This window comes from Sylvia atricapilla, chromosome 26, assembly GCF_009819655.1.
Source record: "Sylvia atricapilla isolate bSylAtr1 chromosome 26, bSylAtr1.pri, whole genome shotgun sequence".
NCBI lineage: Eukaryota > Metazoa > Chordata > Aves > Passeriformes > Sylviidae > Sylvia > Sylvia atricapilla.
The window spans coordinates 333,881-356,601 of NC_089165.1; the positions used below are offsets into that span (position 1 = coordinate 333,881).

The 22,721-nt window shown below is 44.2% G+C and overlaps 2 protein-coding genes and 1 pseudogene across 2 annotated transcripts; 2 read left to right on the forward strand and 1 right to left on the reverse strand.

Annotated features, from left to right (window-relative positions):
* Positions 1 to 18: 18 nt before the first annotated feature.
* On the forward strand, positions 19 to 5,186 carry LSM7 (LSM7 homolog, U6 small nuclear RNA and mRNA degradation associated). Its single transcript, XM_066336358.1, has 4 exons — positions 19 to 129; positions 443 to 533; positions 1,790 to 1,861; positions 4,139 to 5,186. Exons 1-4 carry the CDS (start codon positions 85 to 87, stop codon positions 4,279 to 4,281), a joined length of 351 nt encoding a protein of 116 aa, XP_066192455.1. The 5' UTR covers positions 19 to 84; the 3' UTR covers positions 4,282 to 5,186.
* A 108-nt stretch (positions 5,187 to 5,294) lies between these two features.
* Positions 5,295 to 9,913, forward strand: LOC136371958 (kelch-like protein 24). The gene is made up of 3 exons (XM_066336357.1): positions 5,295 to 7,981; positions 8,712 to 9,123; positions 9,346 to 9,913. Exons 1-3 carry the CDS (start codon positions 7,060 to 7,062, stop codon positions 9,656 to 9,658), a joined length of 1,647 nt encoding a protein of 548 aa, XP_066192454.1. The 5' UTR covers positions 5,295 to 7,059; the 3' UTR covers positions 9,659 to 9,913.
* A 2,228-nt stretch (positions 9,914 to 12,141) lies between these two features.
* LOC136371768 (ceramide synthase 4-like) lies at positions 12,142 to 22,038 on the reverse strand (annotated as a pseudogene).
* Between the last annotated feature and the right edge of the window lie 683 nt (positions 22,039 to 22,721).

Genomic DNA, 22,721 nt, shown 5'->3' on the forward strand with positions numbered 1-22,721 from the left:
GGCCCCGGACGTCCCGCCCCGCGGACTCGAGCCGCCAACGGGCTCCGCCGAGACGTGACGTCACTTCTGGCGGTGCCGAATGAAATGGCGAGCGGCGGTGGCGGCGGCGGCGGCGCGGGGAAGATGGCGGTGAGGAGTGGGGTGGCTTGGGCTCCGTGGTCGTGCGGCGCCGGGCGGCGATGGGGCCCGTGCCCGTGCCCGTGCCCGTGCCCGTGCCCGTGCCCGTGCCCGTGCCCGTGCCCGTGCCCGTGCCCGTGCCCGTGCCCGTGCCCGTGCCCGTGCCCGTGCCCGTGCCCGTGCCCGTGCCCGTGCCCGTGCCCGTGCCCGTGCCCGTGCCCGTGCCCGTGCCCGTGCCCGTGCCCCGCCGCTGCGGGATCCCGCAGTTCCGGGGCTGTGTGTCCGCGGATAGTTCGCTGTAACTGGCCGCTGTGCTCTGCCCTAGGATAAGGAGAAGAAGAAGAAGGAGAGCATCTTAGACCTCTCCAAGTACATCGACAAGACCATCCGGGTGAAATTCCAGGGCGGGCGGGAAGGTGAGCCCCGCGCGTGGCTGCAGTACGAAGCTCTTTTGCCTTTCGGCGTTTTCCTCAGCCGCTGCCTGTCGGCTCTGCCCTGCTCACGCTGCTTTCCCACCAAGAGAAGGCGAGGAGTAGCGGGTGCTTTAACTTAGTAGTGGTTGCAGTTACTGGTGTGAAGCTTTTGTCGTTTAACTGTCCCGTTCATCTCCTGGGTGCACTTTTATCTTTATGGCTCATCTGTGTATCTCTCTTATTAGTTGTCTTGAACAGTCTTTTTTTTTTTTTTTTTTTTTTTTTTTTTGGCTGGTTTTTTTTTTTGGTTGGTTGGTTGGTTGGTTGTTTTTGGTTTTTTTTGGTTTTTTGGTTTTTTTTTTTTTTTTCCGTTACAAGAGTGTACTTAAAGGAACAAAGAAACATTTGTGGATGTAACAATTAATACAGCTGTCGTGCCTTTTATCTCTTGACGTGGTAAGCAGGCCCGGAGTTCGTGGTTCAATATATGCCACCGTGCCTTTCCATCCCCGTCCTTTCCCAGCTGGGAAGGCGCATCCGAATGCGGTTGGTGCCCCCCGCAGGCACTTGTTTGTCTGAGTTGACCATCTGCTGCATTTTAAAACTCCACTGGGACTGATGCTTACAAGGGCTTGGAAGCTACTTGAACTCCTTGCTGATAAGTGTATTTGTCAAGCTGAGAAGTCACTCTGTGTAATTTTGTGATATATTCAGCCACTAGTCTTGTGGAATCATATTCTCCATTAGGACGAAGTGCTGGTCTATCTGCAGTGCCTTCCCGTGAGGCAGTGATTATGCTAAAGACATGATGTGCCAGGAGGGCACCTGGAAGATGGGGGTTTTGAGGAAAGAACTTAAAATATGTTCTTGCTTCATTTTTAACCACAATATTTCATTAAGGATATTAATTTTGCTTTGGAGTTGTCTATTTTTTTTTTTGTGTGACTGGTACTGATTTATTATACAGTATTCTTAAAAGACCCTTGAAATTGGCTGAAAGCAAAAATGTTTGTGTCTTGAAGAACATTTTGAAGAATTGATTGAGAAGGCTGTAAGTTTTAATTGGTGCAATGCAGACCAACTTTTGGGTACTTGCCATTGATAAAGGGGATACTATTTAATATCTCTGGCCTCATTTGCTTGGTCTTACCTGAAGGAGGGAACAGGTTTGGGGAACTGAATGTACCTTTGATGAAGTCTTCTGTTGCTGTATACCTTGTTTTGGTCTTAATCATTGTTTTCTGTGTGGTCTTCAATAGCAAGTGGTGTCTTGAAAGGATTTGACCCTCTTCTGAACCTTGTGCTGGATGGTACTATTGAGTATATGCGAGGTAAGTAATACACAATCTTTGGAAAGCTTCTCCTCCCTGAGTGGTTTTCTTGACAGAAATCTTACAGGTCTGTGAGTGAATAAGCAGAAACTGTAGATTAACATCACCCAGACTGTAGTATGCTTGACATAACTATCTTGTAAAGGAGATAAGGTGGTAGGTCTATAGGACCTGACAACATACACTCAGGGTTCCTGAGGGAATTGGCTGATATAGTTCCCTAGCTACTCTAAAACATTTAAAAAGTGATGGCAGTCACGTGATGGGAAAGAGGGGAACACTAAATCCATTTTTCAAAAGGGTAGAAAGGAGCCTGGGAGCTCCTGTCTTGTCAGTGTCACCTCTTGTGCCTGGGAAGATCATCAAACAGATTCTCCTTGGAGCTCTGCTTAGGCATTTGGAGGACAGGAATGTGATTTGAGACATCCACCATGGCTTTACCAAGGGAAAATCCTGTCTGACCAGCCCAGTGGTCTTCTGTGATGGAGCACTCCATCAGTGGACAAGGGAAGGGCTTACAGATGTCTTTTATCTGTGCTTCTGTAAAGCCTTTGACACAATCCCCCACAACATCCTTCTCCCTAAATTGAAGAGAAATGGATTTGATGAGTGGACTGTTTGGGGAATGTGGAATTGGTTGGGTGGTCATATCCCAAGGGTAGTAGTCAATGTCCTCATGGACATCAATGACACAGAGTGTCCCTCAGGGATCTCTGTGGGGACCAGTACTGTTTAGTGTCCATCAGTGGCACAGACAGTGGGATCAAGTTCACCCTCAGTTTGCAGGTGACATGCCTGCAAAGGGCGTCAGAGGAACCCCATGAGGTTCAGCAAGACTCAAGTACAAGGTCCTACAATCCAGGCTGGGGGATGAACAGATTGAGATCAGCTCTGCTGAGAAGGACATAGACATGCTGGTGGATGAGAAGCTGTAAAATATGTGCTTGCAGCTCACAAAGCCAGCTGTATCCTTGCCTGCATCCCTGCTGGGGATGGGGGATTCATCCCCAGGGAGGGGATTATCCTCCTCTGCCTCGTTCCCACCTGCAGAGCTGCCTCCAGCCCTGGGGAATGACATCAGAAGGATGTGGAGTTGCTGGAGCCAATCCAGAAGAGGCTATGGAGATGCTCTGAGGGCTGGAGCCCCTGTGCTCTGGAGCTAGGCTGGGAGAGCTGGGAGTGTTCATCCGGCGAAGAGAGGGCTCTGAGGATATGTTATTGTGGCCTTTCAGAACTTTAAAGGCACATAAAAGGAAACGAGAAGGGGTGAGTGCTTCAGCAGGCCTTGTTGTGACAGGGTGAGTGGTAATGCGTTTAAAGTAGGGTTGATTTAGATACAAGGAAGAGGTTGTGTCATTTTTTTTATACTGAGGGTGATAAAAACACTGGGACAAGTTTCTCAGAGAGGTGGTAGTTGCCCCATCCTTGGGAACATTCAAAGATGGGACTCAGAGCAACTGGGTCTAATTAAAGATGTCCCTGCTTCTTGGAGGGGGCTGTACTAGATGACCTTTAAATGTGATTCTACAGCCAAAGTTAGATTAAGCACATTCCCTGTGATAGAACATCACTGGTACTCCTTGCTTGAGCTCATCTGCAGTTTTCTCATTGGCTGCCCTTGTCCTCTAGAGCTTGAATAAAGCAGTTTCTCTTTCTGCTCTCTGATACAAAACATATCATTTGATAGGGCAGTGTTTTTGAAGAGTGTTCTCCTACCTGCTTAAAAGGAAACACCTGAAGCTTTGAATTTTCTCTTTAAAAGGTAGATTTAAAATGTATTGTTCATTTCTATTGAATACAGAGGTATCTCATGGAAGGTAGAACTGGCTGATTTGTGAATGTCTGTCCCAATCCAGCCCTGTCTGGCCTGACTTGGAAATGGACTCTCTTTAATAGTGCATTGAGAAGTCAGGGTCTTTTTCTGATCTGCATTAATCCCCAAGTGTTTGTCTATAATGATATTTGAAATCAGATCAAGAGCTTTTTTTAATCACTTGCATGTATACTGTTGGTTAGATGAATGAAAGGGCCTTTGAATTCTTCAATAAATGTGTTGTGCTTTTTGTTGTATACAAAGTAAATTTCTTTATTGCTTGCTGTCAGTAAGGTCATGAAAATATCAGATGTCACTGCTGCAATCACCTGTTAGTCCATGTGTTCAATAAAACAAAGCAGTTATGCCAGGAAAAAACATATATGTCTGTGCCTTTTGAAGTTGATGGAATATGGTTTCTTTTTCTTATTTTCCTGTTCTAACCATGGATCTCTGCTTTTTAGATCCAGATGATCAATTTAAACTAACAGAAGACACACGTCAGCTGGGACTTGTGGTTTGCAGAGGGACTTCTGTGGTTCTGATTTGTCCACAGGATGGAATGGAAGCTATTCCAAACCCTTTCATTCAGCAGCAAGATGGCTAATGCTTTCTTTGGATTGTCTCTGAAAACTTCAGGGATGCAAGTCATTGGAGAAAACTAAGAAGTGTCCTGTTTTGGGGGGGAGTTTGAATGTGTATTTGTTAGTGTGAAAAAAAGTCAACTTTTATTTTTGTGGCTTTCATAAATGATGAGAGGATGGGGAATGTAAGAAGTATGCTCTTGTTTTCCTCCCAGCCCCCAAATAAGTGCATAGCTGTGTTGTTTAGAGCTGACAGAACATGTCAAGAATGAAGAGAACATGTTGTCAAATTTTCTGAGACCTTCTTGATCTTGTGAGTTTTGAAACAACCCCATAAAATTAGCTAAGAATGCCCCGAATATTGGTTATATTCTTTCAATTTTTAAATACATTAAAATGTATTTATTCCAGATTAAAAGCCTAAATACAGTAGAACATGTTTTTCTTCCTCTTAGGTATCAGTACTCAGTGAAGGAAGCATTATGTTGTCGTCTTCTGCTGAGTTAGTCTCTTCTGTGGCAGAAAATTACTTCCTTGTGTAGTGTCATCACCTTTACAAGGGATGTAGCCGAGGTTGTTTTCAGCACTTGTTCCAGAATTGGTGGGCTGTGATTTGTGTATCAGCAGGCTCACACATTTCTACAGGAGGACTGGTCTAACTTGTGGGATAATTCTTGGTTGAGTTACCTGAAACTTATGGAGATATCTATTTGATACTTAGAATTTTGGGGGAAGAATATTTAATATCCTAACATTTGTTCAATTGTAGGCAGTGTCTGGAAGTACTGCATATTTTTATATTGTAGCTATCCACTTCTGGTTTTGCTTATTATAACTTGATTTGTAAGTAAACATTTTTATTTCTTTTATACTACAGAAAATGGAAGATTTGAGGAGTTTTGAGTGAATAAAGACAAATTAATCTGTTTCTAAATGTCTGGTTTTTAGTCTGTAAAAGTGCACTACAGCTGACATAACAATTCTCCAGCCATAAGTCTAAATTAAATTAGTTCAGGAGGTGCATAAACACTGCAAGATCAGGAGGAACCAGAGCAGAAGCCATGCTTCAAATGGAATTGATGGGAAAGGCCTGGTGGCATCTCATCCCTCTTCTGAGGCATTTTAAATACTGCCCAGTTGAGGTATATGCCTGGAGCCTGTAACCTGCTTCTGCCACTTGCTCTTGCCTTTGTAGAGAACCCTTTATGAGGAGGTTGTAGCAGAGTGAATTGTTTTGCTGGCAGCAGCAGTTTTGTTCCTGAAGATTGTCAAGAGCACATGGCAAGTACAGGTTGTTTTGTTATTTTGGCCACAGCATTGTTCTCCCATGCATGGCCTTTCCTGCGTCAGCTCCAAAATGGGTGGGAGCTTAGAGTACATTTCATTTCAGTGAATCTGACTTGCAGGAGCTTCTGAAACTACGGACCAGGTGTTTTGTGTGTTGTATTGCTTGTGTGAACTTGGGTGTGTCTGGATTTTAATCTGGGGGCTCCCAGAGCTGTCTGTAAAGTTGTGCTTCTCACAACCTAGTTTCTTTCTAATGCTACAAAACTTGCCTGTGAAACTGCACAATTCAAAAGAATCCTTATTTAGAGTGTGTGGAGTAGAATTTGGTTGCCATCAGCCTGAACTGAGTCTTGAACTGTCCTTTAGGTGGGAGAAAGTGCAGCATGTTATTGGCATTAACACCAGCAATCTATCTTTGCACTCTGAAGTATAGCATCAGAAACTAACCTGCTGGGGCCCTCTGGGGTGGTTTCTGGGCTCTCAGTGTCAGATCTGCCTGAAGCCATGGGTCAAGTGCCTAAGCTCTGGAGAGGGGCATGTTACCAACATTTCCTGCTCAGGTGATTGGTTGCTTGGACTTTGTTGTGAGGTGCATGTCTCTCTTTTTCTGCAGCACAGACTTTGAGGTTATACTGGGAGTCAAGAACCTGAGAAGAATATGAAAATGATAGGGGACAGACATTTTAGGAGGGCCTGTTGTGATAGAACAAGGGGTAATATTTTATGCTAAAAGAGGGGCGATCCAGACTAAAAATAAGGAAGAAAGTTTTTATGATGGACATGGTGAGGCACTGGCACAGCTTCTGTTTGCTGAGCTCTGCCAGGAACTGGGAGTGAGTCTTGCTGGTATGGGCTCTTTGGGTAAGAGACTGCAAGGTCACTATGCAAATCTTCACATAATAGCTTTGGGAAAATTCACTGTGGCATTAGGTGTTCCTTGTCCTACATTTATGTTTATTTAATGCATTCAGACTGAGGATGACTGAACATGTGAAGCCGTCTATGTTTGAATGGGGGCTTACTGCTTCCTCTTCTCTCTTACTAAAATTAGATAAAAACTGTAATCACTTTGGTATTTAATTAAGCTTGAACTAATGAAAGATAAGTTAATGGTTGCTTTTTTCTAAATGGGTTTAATGTTTTCTACAACTTCTTGATATTTACTCAGTGCTTGGGAATCTTCTGGTTGTTTTTCCTGCTTTTTCTTTTTAGCTCAGGCTCTTTGCTCGGCTAACAGCTCCCCTTATTTGCTTTTACCAGGCCTTACCTGGTAAAAGTTAGATGCCAGTCAAATCTGCTTTTTTGTTGTTATACAGCTGTTCTGCTGTTGCTGTTCAGAAAGCAGTAGAAAAGACAGAAGAGCAAGTCAGGAGAGTAGAAAACATTCTATTTTTAGAACAAGATTGGCTTATCTCGTATTTATCCTAGCTAGGGGGATAGTGTTTCCAGAGACCTCATATGGGTAAGGGCTGCATAAGACTGAGTTAAAATTAACTGCCTGGCAGTCTACAAGCATGGAGCCTGCACAAGAACCACAGGAGCTAGAACCTCAGACAGAAATGATTGCAGATACAATTCTTGAGGTTGGAGAGAGACTCTTCCAGGTCAGCCGTAGGGTGCTTTCAGTACACAGTCGATATTTTGAAGCCATGTTTTTTGGAGGAACAAGAGAGAGCTCTGAACAGCACATAGTGATCAAAGGGATCAATGCAGTGCCTTTTCAGGCACTACTTGAGTTCACTCGCACAGCCCAAGTGCTCATAGGTCAAGAAAATGTGACCAGCTTACTGGAAACAGCTGATTTTTTTCAGTTTGACAGGGTGAAACTCTTGTGTGAGAAATTTCTGGAGAGAGAACTGCATGTTTCTAACTGCCTGGGCCTGATGACCTACTCACACCAATTTGCCTTTACAGAGTTGTATGTGTCTGCGATGAATGTGGCTCTCACTCACTGGGGGCATGTGATATACCAGGAGGAATTTAAGGCATTACCCAAGGAAATGCTGATGCGGCTCCTGAAAAGTGATGACCTCTTCATTTCAAGAGAGGATGTGGTCTTTGACAGTATTATGATTTGGATAATGGAGGACCCAGCAACTAGAGAAGAAGAATTTCTGGATTTGGTGGGCGAAGTCAGAGTCACTTTTCTGAGTTTGTCCTTCCTCGATATCTTGGTGAAACGCAGCAGGCGTGCTGGAGAGACAGATACCTTTTCCAGACTAATTCGGAAGTTAGACAGCTGTCCCCCACCCAGCTGGCAAAATCCAAAACTGTGTCCTTATGCTGGTCGGAGCTATGACACCTTGTATGTCCTGGGAGGAAAGCATGACAAGGAACAGCAAGAATTATTTCTCTTTCAACCTAAAACAGGGACCTGGCAGGCTTGTTCTCCACTGCAGCGCAGGAACTTCACCCAGTATGCAGTGGCAGCAGTAGGTAACTTACAGAGAAAGGAGACTGAGCAAATGAAAGAAGTTTGAGACTGAGAGTTCATGCAGGGAGTCTGGCTGTTGCTGTAAAACTGTTGTGCTCAGCATTGTAAAACCTCACTCATATTTGGGCTCATATTTATTCAAAGAATGATTTTGTTTTCCTTAGTCCTGGGAGAATGCTAGACAACACTGTTCTCATGCAGCAGAAACTACAGTCTGCCAAGCTCCTTACCTTGGCTTTATCTAGAATTAGTCTAAGGACTTGGCTATAAACAGTGTAATTTTTGGCCCTCTCTTTTGTAGTGGTTTAGACAGATGACAGGCAACTTCTGATTTACAGTTGCCATTACATCAAACTTATCCATAGATGTTGGGAAATCATGCTTCAAGACTCTCAAGCCAGCTCAATACTATGGCTTCCTATGTTAGTATTGGTAATACAGAATATTCCTTCTATTCTGGTAAGAGTTTGGAAGTGAGATCCCCAAGGTTCTTTCCATCCAGTGTTTCCATGATTCTGTTCAAAAATGGGAGCAGGCTTGGAAAGACTGGCTGCATACTGTAGGCCCAATGTATCTGTGTGGATGAGGAATTAAATACTGCAAACTGATTGACAGAGCAGTGATTTTCTCTCCTCAGCCTGTCAGTACAGCTCAGGGTGAAATGAGAACCCCAGCTATGAGGAGCAATTTTTAGCCTTCACGTGACAAATATTTTCTTTGCTGTCTTTCCAGGGAGCTTCCTTTTTGTGACAGGAGGATATTTCCGGGATGAGTTTGTGTGGTACAGTGTGGATTGGGTGCTTATCTACAACTGCTTGGACAACTGCTGGCTGGAAGGGCCAGCCATGAAGAAGTCCCGCAATAGCCACTGTGCAGTAGGAGTGGGGCTCTACCTGTATGTTCTTGGCGGGAGCACAGATGAAGGGATAATCCCAGCAGTGGAGCGCATGGCTTTGATGGAGGCAGAGTGGGAAAGCATGAGTCCTATGGCGCAGCCAGTGGAGAGAGGAGACGCGGTCAGTGTGGGAACCAGGATCTATGTGGTCTGTGGCCTGGATGAGAATGGGCATGTATATGATGGAGTGCAAAGGCTGAACACAGAGACAGACAGCTGGGATGTCATCTCATTCTCCCCTCTTCCAAGGTAGGAAATAATATTCTGGGACCTGGCAGAAGATGAAGGATTCCAGTGTTGGTCCTACTCCAAGAAGAGGTTAGACTGTAGAAATTCAGAAGTCCTGTTCCTGCAACACTTCTGTGATTCTCTGTTTAAACAGGACTTCTGATTTCAGGACCAAGGTTACTCTGAATATTTCAGGGGCCAAATCTTTCTGTTGATTCTGATCAAGGGTTTCTTCTCTCTCAGGTATGACCTCTGCATCACATCCCTGAATGGGGCTCTGTACACTGTAGGAGGTGGAGCTTTTCGATTTGATGTGGAGACAGATGAATGGACCCAGGTGAACGAGGAATGCTTGACCCAGAAGTTCTTCATGGGATGCAGCACTGTGAATGGACAAATTTATCTCCTTGGACAGAGGAAAGGAAACAGTGCCCTCCCCACTGTAGTTCTCTTTGATCCTTACATTGATATGTGCCAGGTCATAGATAACAAACTCCCTTGCCCCCTTCCTATTCATGGCTGTGTCTCTGTGCGAAGATTTGGTATGTGGGCATAAGAGTGGAAGATCATGTGCTTTACAGCTGAAGGGAGTTGGATTGCATCAACTTTGGCCTGTGACATTTTTAAAGTTTTGTTCCTTTGTAACTTTACCAGTTTTTTTTCTACTTGACAAATGAACTTGAAGCAAAAGCCAGTGAAAACTTTGTACACACAAAGGCTGCAGGTCATTATTGAAAATGGTGGTTGGTACTGTTATGGAACGTAAACTCCTTGGGGTTGATGTTCAATAAAGGGCTGTTCTGACCTTTAACCTCTGTGTCTCTCTGTCCTTTGAACAGCTGGAAAATCAGTGCCTCAGTATTAGAAAATATCATAGGATTTCAATAATAAATCAAATGTGTCAGGGGAATCTTCAGCAGGATTATAAGCCCATAGTGCTCTAGGACAGAGCAAAACAACCCCAAACAGCAATTGCTGTCAAGCCATACTTAATATCAGTACCATTTTAGCTTGAAATAAGGGAGTTTCACAGGTTATGTAATTATGGCTAAAATTACCTTTATTCCAGGCTTGAGAGCACCATAGAAAGAGTGAGACAATTTATGGATTCAGGCAGGTAATGACAAACATTAGCACACTGAGTCTTAAGAAACTGGCTTCAGTTTCCTTAGTTGTCTTTGGGTCCACAGCTGCAGAGACTCAGAATACAAATGCCCATCCCAAAACAGTAAAATGTGTGTGCAAGGAGCAATTTCCTGCACATAGCTGTAATTAAAAACTGTGTATGAGGAAGAGCATTTCCTGGGCAGAACTATGGACTTAGGGTGGTAGGGGTTTGATCTCCAAGGGCACTCAGGCCTCCCAAAGCTGGAGAGAGAGTCTGCCCTACTGGTGCAACTGGGAAGCAAGCTGGGAAGGCTGCACTGGGATTAATACTGTCATCTGTGCTGTCAGAGTCTGTTCTCTGCTGTTACACAGCAAGAAGGTTCCTGAGCTGAATTATTAACATCTCTAGTGAAGGGGAGAGGCCCTAAAAACTGAGAGGTGTTAGTCAAAATCAACCCTGCCACTGTGACAGCTCTGTCAGGATAGCATGCCTGCAGACACAGAGCCCTCTAGGTCCAGTTTGGCTTCCTCTCCTTGCCAGCTCCCACTGCAGAGCTGGAGGCCCCATGATGGGGCTGCAGCAGCCAAGGCTGGGCCAGTTCTCTGGGACAAGGGGCCAATTGTGCCCTGGAGGCTGTACAAATCTTTTAAATGCTGACATTCTCATGTATCATTTGGGATTTTAAAAGAAAGCATCGTGCTTGAAGGGACAAGGTACATTAATTCATGGGCAAACTCTTGCACCAGGGATCCCGAGGAAGGATCTTGTACCCCGCCAAAGTGCAGCTAGTGGGGGTGAGGTGACATCCTGCTCAAAGGTGATGTTCTACAGAGAGAGAGTAGCTGCCTGCTTTCTAGCATTGCAGCCTGCAGACCCAAGTTCCAGAGACCTTCAAGGGAAAGCTGGTTCAGCCTTTGAGTAACACGATGTCAGACTGCCAGCAAGCTTCAAAGATTTTCCTACTAATATATGATCTAATACTCTAAAAGGATTTAATGCAAAATGTACATAAAACAGATTTTTTGTTGTGCATTTAATTTTTTACATTTAATTAATTTTTTTTGTTATACTATAAATTCTGAAAATTAGATCTTATGCAAGAAATTACAAGGTGGAGCATCATCCACCCCCTCAACTATCTGGTTAAAATGATAGTGTTGTAACGCTCCTATTTTCCAATTTTAAAAATGAAATCTCAACAAAATTAATACATCCATATAGAAAGCTTCCATTTACTATGTATAATTTCTGGTGGAAAAGTGTGCATTTGGAAGAATTTAGTTCCTTTCAATTTTAGGAGACTTCTCCCTAAATAGACATTCAGTAAGCAAAATCTTTTAGACATTAGAACTATTTTGTATAATTCATACAGCAAATACAGTTTGTATGATTTTGCCAGGCCTCAGTTGCAGAAATGGTTTATCCTAGAGCCTGACCATTTTGTACTTCCCAAGTGAAAACTTATTTGCCATTTAAACCAGTTCCTTTCACATGCAAGTGCTTTCATGGGGTGACTAGCAATGACTGCAACTGTCTTTTGAAATTGGAAATTGGTTAAATCTTCCCCAGTTTTAGTTTATTATCTCCTGGACCTTTTGCGAAGGCTTTCAGACAATCACAGACAGGAGTCGTAACTTCAGCAGCTTGTTCAACCCCTCTTCTCTTTATACAGTGGGACTTTGGCTGGTATACCCTTTTTTTTCCTGGATGAATGATCATAGAGTAGTAGTAAAAGAATAATCCTAACAGAATGATTATAGAAAAAAACTCCTGAAGTGACTTAACTTCCTATACATATGATGAAATTCACCTCCACCCAGGCCTCCGGCACACAGCAGTGAAGTCCTGTCCATCCTCTCCCCCAGCTCCTGTTCAGCTTTCCTGCAGTCCAAAGACTGCCTGGATCCTGGTGTTTTGCAGCAGGCCCTGTGTTAATCTTTGTCCTTTGCCAGATCCTCTCCTATGCTCCTGTCACTCTCTTCGGTGTCACTTCTGGTATCTTGTCTTTTCTGAAGAAAAGAAAGTTTAAATTATATTTGAGAGGACCAGTCATGCTTTCATTCACAGCCCTGGGGGCTTAACCTGGCAGCTAAAATAAAAATAAAGAAGTGTGATCATGTCCTTAAAAGCCAGTCGCTGCATTGGGAGATTGACTTTAGCTGACAGGTGTTAAATCTATAATGATTTCACCTAATTTTTGTCACCCTTGTGATGCTCTTGTAAGGTGACTTCCTGAAAATAAGTTAATATTCTTCTACATATAGTAGTTCAGCATATTTTCCTCTGCAGTTTATTACTGTTGAAGTTGTGAAAGCCAACACAGATTTGTCCAGCAAGCATATGAACTGGGCTTCTTATTTTGCTATTGTCTACAACCTCGACGAGCATATCTGTCTTAGGTTAATCAAAAGTATGTATTCTATCACTGTCTTCATAAACTGTTATGAAGGCAGGGCAGTGTTCTTTATCTCTTCCATGACTCAGCCCTGATAACACCTCCCTGGAAATATCTTCTGCAAATAGGCCATCAGGTCTCATTGCATGACTCATAAATTACATTATCCCATTGTGAAATGCTCCACCTAGGAGAGGAACCAAGCATTCGTACCTCAATATAATCTGAGGTTTGGAAAACCATGAGGAGCCTTACTTACTGGATTCCAAGAGGAGAAGAAGAACATAACCTCCATGGACCTTCAGAGGAAGATCAGACCTTTCTACAGGATCAGCGTTTCAACGGAACTACATCTATCACTTCAAGAGGACCGCAGCCACCATTGAATTGGACTGCTACCACCACCCTGATAAACAGGGTGTCAGGTTGTATCTGACTGTCAGTTTAAGCCAGTTGCTTTCTGCCTTTATTTTCATTTTCCATATTAAATTGTAGCTCTGATTTGGAAGCTCCCTCTAGCTTGTTTTCAAACTAGTAAAGTATCCTCCATAATTTCCACAGAAAAACTGCTTTTTTCTTGTAATTTAGCTTCGGTGAAGAGGTAACTCAAGAAAGTTGAAAGCACAGCACCACCATGGTGGAGAGGTTTTTTTGACCATGGGTCTTCAAAGCTTTCACAAATCTTTTCAGATGCTTCCACAATGCCATTTCCCTACATTAGCAAGGCAGGCTAGGGAACTGCCCTCTCCAATGACAACATTTCCCTCAGTGATCCCTATACAAACTATGGCATGCGTCAAGAACCTGTGGACAGCACCCAAAACTCAGAGATGCAAATACACTGTGTGCTATCTACCAGGCTTACCTTCCTTCTCCACTTCGGACATACCAACAGGTTCCAGTTCTCCAAAACTACATACTGAGAAGCCATTAGGCAGCGAGGAGAAATGTCTGTGGATGGCTCCCAAGTCACTAGAACATAGCTGCAAGGTAGAAGTGAGCTCCTGCTCTGGTCTTTGTGACATATGGTATCCATACAACTTCCAACATATGCCTTAAGAAGCTCTTGGGCTGTTTGTGGGGCAGTCCCATTTCTCTCCTCCTTTCCTGCAGAACGGTGGGGGAACAAAGGAGACAAAGATTTTTCATTCCTCACCACAGAGGATGACACTGAAGATCATCTGGATAATCACATAGGACCAGAAAATGTGTAACAATTGCAGGATCATCAGGTAAGCATTTATGAGATAGCTTATGGGGAGCAACAAAACTTTTGTCACAAAGTAATAGTATACACGGTGGGAAAGAGGGAGAGACGCAAATTAGAAGACACAAGACTAAAGCAGCCTAAATACCTTCACACTTACAAGGATCTTTCTGTGCAATGACTTGGCTGATGTGTCCCTGGGACAGAGCTGAGCTGAGCCAGGATGGCACCACTAGGCTTCATGCTGTGCCCAGCTCTCGCAAAGCAAGTCCCAGAGGTCCTGCAGAAGCTCTGTATTAAAATCACCAACAATGCAATAGGCTTTGCAGGCAGGTATGCTATCAGAAACCTGCAATGCTCTCTTAGAAGAGGCAGGAGCTGGCAACATTTTTCCTAAAATAAATCTTGAGAGGAACAATGGACAAAAGTGAAACCATACATTTAAATAAAAAGATAATACATGGCTTTTTAAACTGAAGTTAGTGAAGAGTTAAGGGTACAAATGACCAGCTGGGCACAGCATTATTTTTAGCAAAAGTCACAGAAAGTCTGTATCTGTGGAGCCAATATTTTCTGAGCCTGAGAATTGCTAGGTCTTCCCAAGGGAAACTTTTCAACAGTTTTCTTTTCCTCAAAACAACCTTGTGTAAACAATATTCCTTTCCCGTAACAAGGTGTTGTTTTCTATCTCTGCTACTTAGCCAATGGGAGAGGTGTCAGTCCTATGGTCCAATAATGTGCCTCCTTAGCACAGCTTTTTATAAAAGGGCTTTTATGAATTGTAAATAAAGCCTTCTGACTTCTACTGCCTTCTGATTGGAGTCAAGCATCTTTGTTTTGTGTCCTATTGCAACATGTATTCTCAGTGACAAGATCAGAAAGGAGGACAGCACTGGTTTGAAAATGGAAAGCAGACAGCACAGAGAACAGTTCAGCACAGGAGAGAAATGATGAGGTGCTAGTACGTGTCTTCCTCCACAAGTAACCCATGACATTTTCTTGGGTTTTGTAACAAAAAAACCCAAAAAGTTTATTCTATTCCATCTGTTGAAACCCAGATAGGGAGATTTTCTTTATTTGTTGTAGCTCCAGAAGGGAGGGGTTAATTGCCTTCTCTGATAACAAGCCAGCTGTTAAAAACCGAGTTAGCAGTGTTTCTTATCTCTGTTCAGTCTTCCACTACTCCCATGGGAATATCTTCTGTTAACGGACCATTAAAGCTCACCAATGACATGACACATTACATCATGCTATTGTAAGATGCTCTACCCAGGGAGGAGGAGCCAAACCATCTTCACACAGATATAAAGGAGCAGAAAGTGTCCCCAGACATCCAGTGTTCCCACGGGACTCCCAAAGGAAGACTGGACCCATCTCTGGACCCTTGCCTCCAGAGGATCATTGCTGCTTCCAACAGGACCACATCTGCCACTCCAGGAGGCCTTAACTGTTGGGCTGTTTCCAACACCCTGACCAACAGGGAGTCAGGTTGTATTTCTGACTATTTCAGAGTTTTCTAGGATTGCTAATTTGTTTGTTTGCTTGCTTATTCTTCTGTACTACAACATTTGTATTTTTAATATCTCTAGTAAAGAACTGCTATACCTATTCCCAAAATGTTTGCCTGGCAGCTTTTTAATTGCAAATTTGTAATAATTTGGAAAGGGGGGGGGAGCTTACATTCCAAGGGAGACTCCAATCTTTCCTGGCAGATGCCTGTCTATCTAAACCTAGACAGACATGAATATATTGTATGCTCTAAAACCTTGTTGGACACAGCATGCATTTGCTTGTTTTCCTAGACCTCTGCTGCTTGCTGTTGGTGCTGAGATGTGCTAATCTCAATGGACCCTTAGTCTGATCCAGGACACCTGTTACTTTCTTTGTCCTTACATTATGGTACAGCAGGTTGGGATATTGGGGCTTCACACTTTGTAGTGGAGACAATTGAAGTTGTACTTTTTCTCAGGCAAGTTGCCTCAAGGTTTTATTGCTTCTTATTAACCCACCAGATGCCTTATAGGCATCCAGACTAAATGGCAACACGACCAAAGTTCAAAACTCAGCATCTTCAGTGGAGGTATGCAGCAAGGGCAGGGACATAGGACAGCAACAGAGACTTATCCTTTTGTGTGTGTATAGCATGTCCTATTTTTCAAATTCTTCTTGGTGTAACAAATGAAATGTTTGGTTTGAAAGAAAACTTAAAGATTAGACTATAATGCTAGTGTTGTGGAATGAGTTTATGGGAAGTTAGTCACTATCAGCTTTTTCAGGTAACTTGGCAATGGTAAAGATAAAAGAACATTTTCAGCCCAGTTAAAGCTGGAAAAGTTGCCAGATGTGTGTACGCAAAAGCCATTCTCCAAGGCTGGTACCTGAGTGTGGCTTCTGGAGGAATCATTGCTGATGCCCTCCCAGCATGTTGAGTATCCCCCCTCCTGATTCCCTCATGATTTTCTTGTTTTATTTCAGATACATGGTGGATCATTTAAATTTCCTGTGCTGGTTTTTCTATAGTAATTATATCTTAATAGACCTTTGTGCTTTTATAGTCTGCTAAGAATTTCTTGGGAAATTCTTACCAGTATGATTTGCACCTTCTTTCTCTCAAAGGAACCAGTGTTTATAACATTAGGAGTGGGTTTAGAGAGAAGAGGCCGTGGCTCTGGATTAATTAGAAGCATCAATTCATTAATATAGTTAAAACCCTAGTGGGTTTTTTTCTGTGGGTTCTTCTGTTCCAGTTGAATTAGTCTTTGAACTTGTAGTGTTCTGTTCTCTGCCTTTCCCCCCTCAGCATGGAGGGTCACCTCTCCAGAAGCTGAAAGAGTGCATAACACCCACATTCAGAGGGCAGCAAAATGTTACTCACATTAACGGGAAAATGACAAGCTGAGAGATGATGAAAACAACAGCAAAACATTGAATACTGCTTCACAGAGCCACTTCCCTTTCAGGTAATGGAGTATCTTGGCAATCTGTACAGAAACAAATTTTCGTATATCCCTTGTGCCTGTGATCTCTTTCTAGGGACTGAGGGATTTCCCACATCCTTCAAGGATGATCAGGCCTGTAGTGATGTGTCCTAGTCTCTTTACATCCAATTACCTTTCCCCAAGATCAGTAGAACTAGCACTTTCTAAATGCTTTGTCACTAACTTACATGTGTCTCACTCACAGGCACTGCATTGACATGTGTCATGTGCAGCAACCCACACAGTTATAGTGCTGACCACAGGCACGAGCACAGGCCTGCAACCCAGAGAGCAACTTTTTACACAGGCAACAGTTTTAAACTAGGACAGATTTAGATTAGATGTTAGGAAGAAATTATTTACACAAAGGCTGGTAAGGCCCTGGCAAACATTGGCCAGAGAAGCTGTGTTTGCTCTATCCCTGGGGTAGGTTGATTTGGTCTTGGAGAAATCTGATCTAATGGAAAGTGTCCATGCCCACGGCAGGGGGTTGGAATGAGATGGGCTTTAATGTCCTTTCCTACCCAAACCATTCTGTGATTCCATGATTTCCAGGTGAGGGTAACACACCTCTAAAATATAATCAGAGGCATCATGGACCAGCATGACTATCATCCCAAACCATATCATATTGGCATAGTAGGAGACAAAGATCAGAGTGATGGTGGCAATGTGGTGGATAATCTGTTCCTTAAAGTCCTGGCATGAGAAGAGAGATTGTCAGCCTTACCTTGCCCAGGCAGCATGTTTCTGCATGCTGCTGCCTCACTAGGATGTGTAAAACACCTCCACAAATCATCAGTGCTTCCCACCACACTATAGCTCTCTGAGGTCCTGCACAATCTTAAGAAGAGAATTTTGTCCTTTATGCCAGTTTATGGAGACCCAGATAACTACCTGTGAGATATACATAGGTGCAAACATGCTGGAAGACAGACATTTTAAAGTTTCTGTGAATCAATCTGTCCTTCCAAAATTGCTCTCCTAATACCCCATATTTTCTTCCAGATGCCTCCTCAGTCTATTGAAGGCCTTTTGTAATGACAGTAGATTGCTCTTGGCCTGAGGCAGGTCTCCTATCCCCGGGCTATAATGGAGGAGCTCTTCAATTGCCCATACCTCTTCAATTGCCCACGCTGCAAAAGTCACACATACATTTACAGGACCCTCATCAGGGCTAGGCCCCTCCCATCAGGGGGGCACAGATCTCTGGTGTGGATAGCACCTGTGAGCTGGGAAAGGCCGTGATGCCATGTTCCCCCAGTGCCTGTCCCTTGACCAGCCATGGGGACCCTAGCCCCCAGCACCTCCATAGCCTAGCAGACAGGAGGGCTATGCCTCACATGGGCAGGGCCCAGTGCAAGGTGCAGTGGTGGGATATGAGAGCTGAAGGGTTTCACATGCACAAGAGTCTTCGTAAACAGCACTTGTGCCTTCTCCTTTTCACCCCCAGGTGTGGGGGGTTGGTGCTACTTTCTGGCTAGCTCCTGCACCAAGCTCACATTTAAGGGTACAGCTTGGGACCTTCCTGATTCTGTGGGTCTTGGCCTCAGACAGAAGCGTGATGATGGGGAGGAAGAAAGGAGGACTCCACGTGGGTTTTAACCTGGTTTATTTCACCCAGAGAGTGACCCACATAAAAGTGACTTTTTTCCCTCTGGATTTCACCCTAAGTATCGGGGATGTGGAAAGGGGAATGGTACAGGTCTGGAACCAATTACAAAGGGAAGGGGGAGTGACCCAGGACAAAAGACAATTAGCAAAACAATTCTATACATAAAAAGGGGTGGAAGAAACAAGACCCTGTCAAATCACACAGCATTCCCACTAGAAGCTTCCAGGCTTCAGGGAGGGATTGCAGAGTGATGGACAGGACTCATAACTTGGGAAAGACCAAAAGGAGCTTAACAAAGGGTACACAGGACACACATTTTTAAAACAAAGAACAAAAGCATGCAGAAGTTTGGCAAAACCCCAAATGCACCACAACACCCAGGGAGCTGACAGCGGGACAGGGGCATAGCCTCATGGTAGAGGCTGACTGAACCATCTGGTTGTGGTTGTGCTACTGTCACTCACCTTCCTCTTCACATCAAAGAGCAGGGTGGCCACCAGTGAGCAGCAGAAGGAGAACTCCAGGAGGTAGAACCAGCCCAGTATGGGTGGTAGAGGCTGTAAGACAAATGACAGGCAGTGTGACAGCTCTGCCTAGCCCTGGATTCAGGAGAGCGAAAGAGTCTTCTCCTTCATTCAATCCATGTTTGGGACAGCAGGTGTTGGTCATGCCTAAATTTTCCTGTTCCAACTGACTGAACCATTTGCTGATGCATTGACAAGGTAAGTTCAAGGACAGGACTAGTCCTGGTCTGTCTGCAAAGAGACTGGGAGCAGCTGGGGTGTCCCCTCTTCAGGGATGCAGACATGTCATCTCTATCCCTGCTTTGAGAGGTCAGATGTCCTGACTACCTTTTGTGCCACAGAGTGCCACTTCCAAACAGACATGGGTGACAGAGAAAGTGAGAAGAGGTGCCTGCTCTGAGCAGAACTCTCCATGGGCTGTCACGTGGAGAACGTGTGGGGAGCTCACCAAGCAGGTGTCAAACTGTTTGCTTAAAGCATAATGTGAGGATGAGAAAATAGAGGGGTGTTGAAATAAGACAGGTGGATATAATGAGTTATAAATATAAAGCTTTTTGTCATAAGCTTGTGCTTGTCTCCATACTTGAAGGTTTTCAAAACTAAACTGGAAAAAACCTTAGGTAACCTGGTCTGATCTCACAGCTAAGTGCTGCAAGCAGGAGGCTGGACAAGAATCTTTCTTATCTCTCTTCCAGTATGAAGTATCTTGTGATTCCATGTGTTTGCTGTTCACCGGTTGTGAAAATTTCAACCAGCATATGGTGTGGTCCCAAAACCAGAGCTTCTGTGCATAGAGAAGGCAGCAGTAAGAACCCAGAGACTTTTAAAGACAGGTAATGACCATGGGAAGAGGTATTGTAAGAACTCAGTGTACTCATGCTAGATCCAATCTGGCCCTGAGGTTTGAAGAAAGTAGTTGGCAAAATGCATTTATCATTAGTGAATGTACAGGATGTCATACAGAGAGTCTCTGGAGCAGTGGGTAGCAGCCACAGTCAGGACAGGGTCTGCTCTTGTCTGAGATGCAGGAGCTGTGTGTGGATAACTGTGGAGAGCACTTACACAAGGATCTAAGACAAGAACAGCAGGGTAACATCACTGACACCTAGCCAGTTCCACCCAAGCAGAAGGGAACTGCTGACTCAGGGTTAGGTAGGATTCTGCTCCTGAATCCCTGAATTTGTCCTTTTTTGGCTTTGCACCCATAGTCATGACCACACATCATATTCGGATGGACTCTTTAGAGTTGCCTGGGATCATCAGGTTCATTTGAAATGAAAAAAGACCCCTTGAAAGGTGTAACTTCACAGCATGACCCTGCTCACATACTTATATCATACAGAAGAGCCAGTCCAGAGAAGAATGAGGTGAAATAAAATGTAAATCTCAAACTAAAACAGAAAACAAGGAATTAAGACCTCCTCCAGAGTTGAAATAACTCCCCAGGCTGTGCTCAGGATGCCTACAGGGGAACTTGTCCTTGTTTGGACAGAGATGTGCAGAATCTCAGCTCTGTTGGCACATGGAACCATGTGCTTTAAGGCATCAGGGTATCCACAGCCCAACCAGGCTCTGCTTTGGCCGAATTCCTTAGGCATTCCATCAGTGTTAAAGAGGATGCAGTAAGACTACCAAGATGCCTCTCTCTGTCTCCTTTTGTTGTGTGGATGTTGTTTGTAGATCACTTATCAAATGCTTATACACCCCAAACAGTGGAAGGCACCCAATTTTTCTCAGTGATGGCACAGGAATACTGGGGGATTTATTACTTTCTTCAGAAATGCTGCAGTAGGAAGCACTGAACAAATTTCAGGTGGAGAGTTTTTTAAAACATAATAACATGATTGAAGCAATGAATAATTTATTTTTTAGAGGGGGAAGAGGACTAGATCTCTTACCTGATGGGAGTCTTTATGTACCTACAGCATTAAACTTCAAGGTGAGAACCAGGAATAATTTGATTGTATTGATCAAGAGGCTTGCTGACTCCTCTCTCCACCTTGACTCCATGTATTACTGAGATATGCAGGATGATTTGATATACGAGAGCAAACAACCTGTGGAAAACTAAAGCTGTGAAGATTTTTGTGCTTTCTTGTGTTGTTCAGCCACAGCAGCTCCCCTGGTAGTGTGTTTGGGGTAAGGACAGGGCAGAGGGTAGTGATAATGTGCAGGCCTGTTGGAGGTCTCCATTAACAAAAGTTTACCCATCCACTTGGCCTCACAGAACTTCTTTGTCAGCCTGGGGTGGCCCTGAGCCCGCCAGTGCCTGAACAAGGTCTCCACTTTTCTGACCAACAAGTCACTTTGCTTGGCCAGTGAAACCAGCTCCTCCTGGAAAACAGAGCAGGGAGGAAGAACCGAGCCTTTTGGAGGCTGTCATTCCCTGTGAGAGAGGAGGAACTCTGCACCCAGGGCCTGCTTCTGCTTGTTCACCTTTGCCCAAAGTACACCTTCCTTTGAAAAAAAATTGTATCCATTCTGTTTGCATTTGTGAACTCCCAGATTGTTTAGGCCATTTTAAAACTCCAATTCAGACATATCTAAATGCAGGTTCAGAACTAAGCAGAGCCTCTCCCTGGTTAAGTTTTGACAGCTGTACACAATGGAATGCAATGTCTGGTTATAAAAGTCCAAATACATTTTTTTTCCCAACTGTGATACAATTTTGGCTTATGATTATCAGCTACTGATGGAAAACTTGAAGATAAAAGAAGTTTCAGCTTGTAAAGATGAAGAAACAGACACATGGATCACTCCATAATGTCAGTAAACCATTTAGCTGTTGAAGTGACACAGTCACAGGCTCAAATGCATCGATTTCATCATCCTCATTTTCTGCATTGATTCCAAGTAACATGACAAGAGTTAAGGTTTATAAACTGTGAATAAAATTAATGTAAAGGTGAGCTCATGAGCATTTTATAATTAATCTGACAAAGCTTCATAGTGATTAAGGTAAATTATTTTTTAAAATCCATGCATCAGTGTGAGTCATGATCTAGGCCCAGAGACTGGTGGTGGATGGAACTAAATCCAACTGGAGATGAGTTACCAATGGCTTTCCATAGGGCTCAGTTTTGGGGCCAGCCCCATTTAATATCTTCATCGATGATCTGGAAGAGGAGATCGAGGGAACACTCAGTCATTTCACAGATGACATCAAGCTGGGTGGCGTGTTGATCTGCTGGAAGGCAGGAATGCTCTGCAGAGACAATTTGACAGCCGGGATCAGTGGGCCAAAGCCAACAAGGCAAAGGGCCAGGCCTTGCCCTTGGGTCACAAGAACACCAAGGAACCATCCTTGGTTTGGGGCAGAGTGGCTGGAAAGCTGCCAGCGGTGGAGGCCTGAGGGTCCTGGTCAATGGTGGCTGAACAGGAGCCCAGGTGTGCCCAGGTGGCAAAGAAGGCAAATGGCACCTGGCCTGTACCAGCCACAGTGTGGCCAGCAGGACCAGGGCAGTCCCTGTACTCCTGTGCTGGGCACTGCTGTGGCATTTCAAATCCTGGTTTCAATTAAAGGCCCCTTATGACAAGAAAGTCATTGAAGGGCTGGAGCATGTCCAGAGAAGGGAAAGAGCTGAGCGAAGGTCTGGAGCACAAATTTGGTGAGGAACAACTGAAGGAGCTGGAGGAGGGCTCAGCCTGGAGAAAAGGAGGCTCAGGGGAGAGAGACTTTGCTCTCTACACTCACTGACAGAAGGTAGAACAAGATGAAATGGCCTCAGGTTGTGCCGGGGGAGGTTTAAATTGGAAAAACTTCAAGCCCTGACACAGGCTGCCCAAGACAGT

Bases quoted from the DNA above. Each gene is read 5' to 3' on its own strand.
- LOC136371958 (XM_066336357.1), top strand. From the start codon at position 7,060: ATGGAGCCTGCACAAGAACCACAGGAGCTAGAACCTCAGACAGAAATG. The intron at 7,982-8,711 runs GTAACTTACAGA...CTGTCTTTCCAG, and splicing joins GTATGCAGTGGCAGCAGTAG to GGAGCTTCCTTTTTGTGACA. The intron at 9,124-9,345 runs GTAGGAAATAAT...CTTCTCTCTCAG, and splicing joins TCATTCTCCCCTCTTCCAAG to GTATGACCTCTGCATCACAT.
- LSM7 (XM_066336358.1), top strand. From the start codon at position 85: ATGGCGAGCGGCGGTGGCGGCGGCGGCGGCGCGGGGAAGATGGCG. The intron at 130-442 runs GTGAGGAGTGGG...GCTCTGCCCTAG, and splicing joins GCGGCGCGGGGAAGATGGCG to GATAAGGAGAAGAAGAAGAA. The intron at 534-1,789 runs GTGAGCCCCGCG...GGTCTTCAATAG, and splicing joins ATTCCAGGGCGGGCGGGAAG to CAAGTGGTGTCTTGAAAGGA.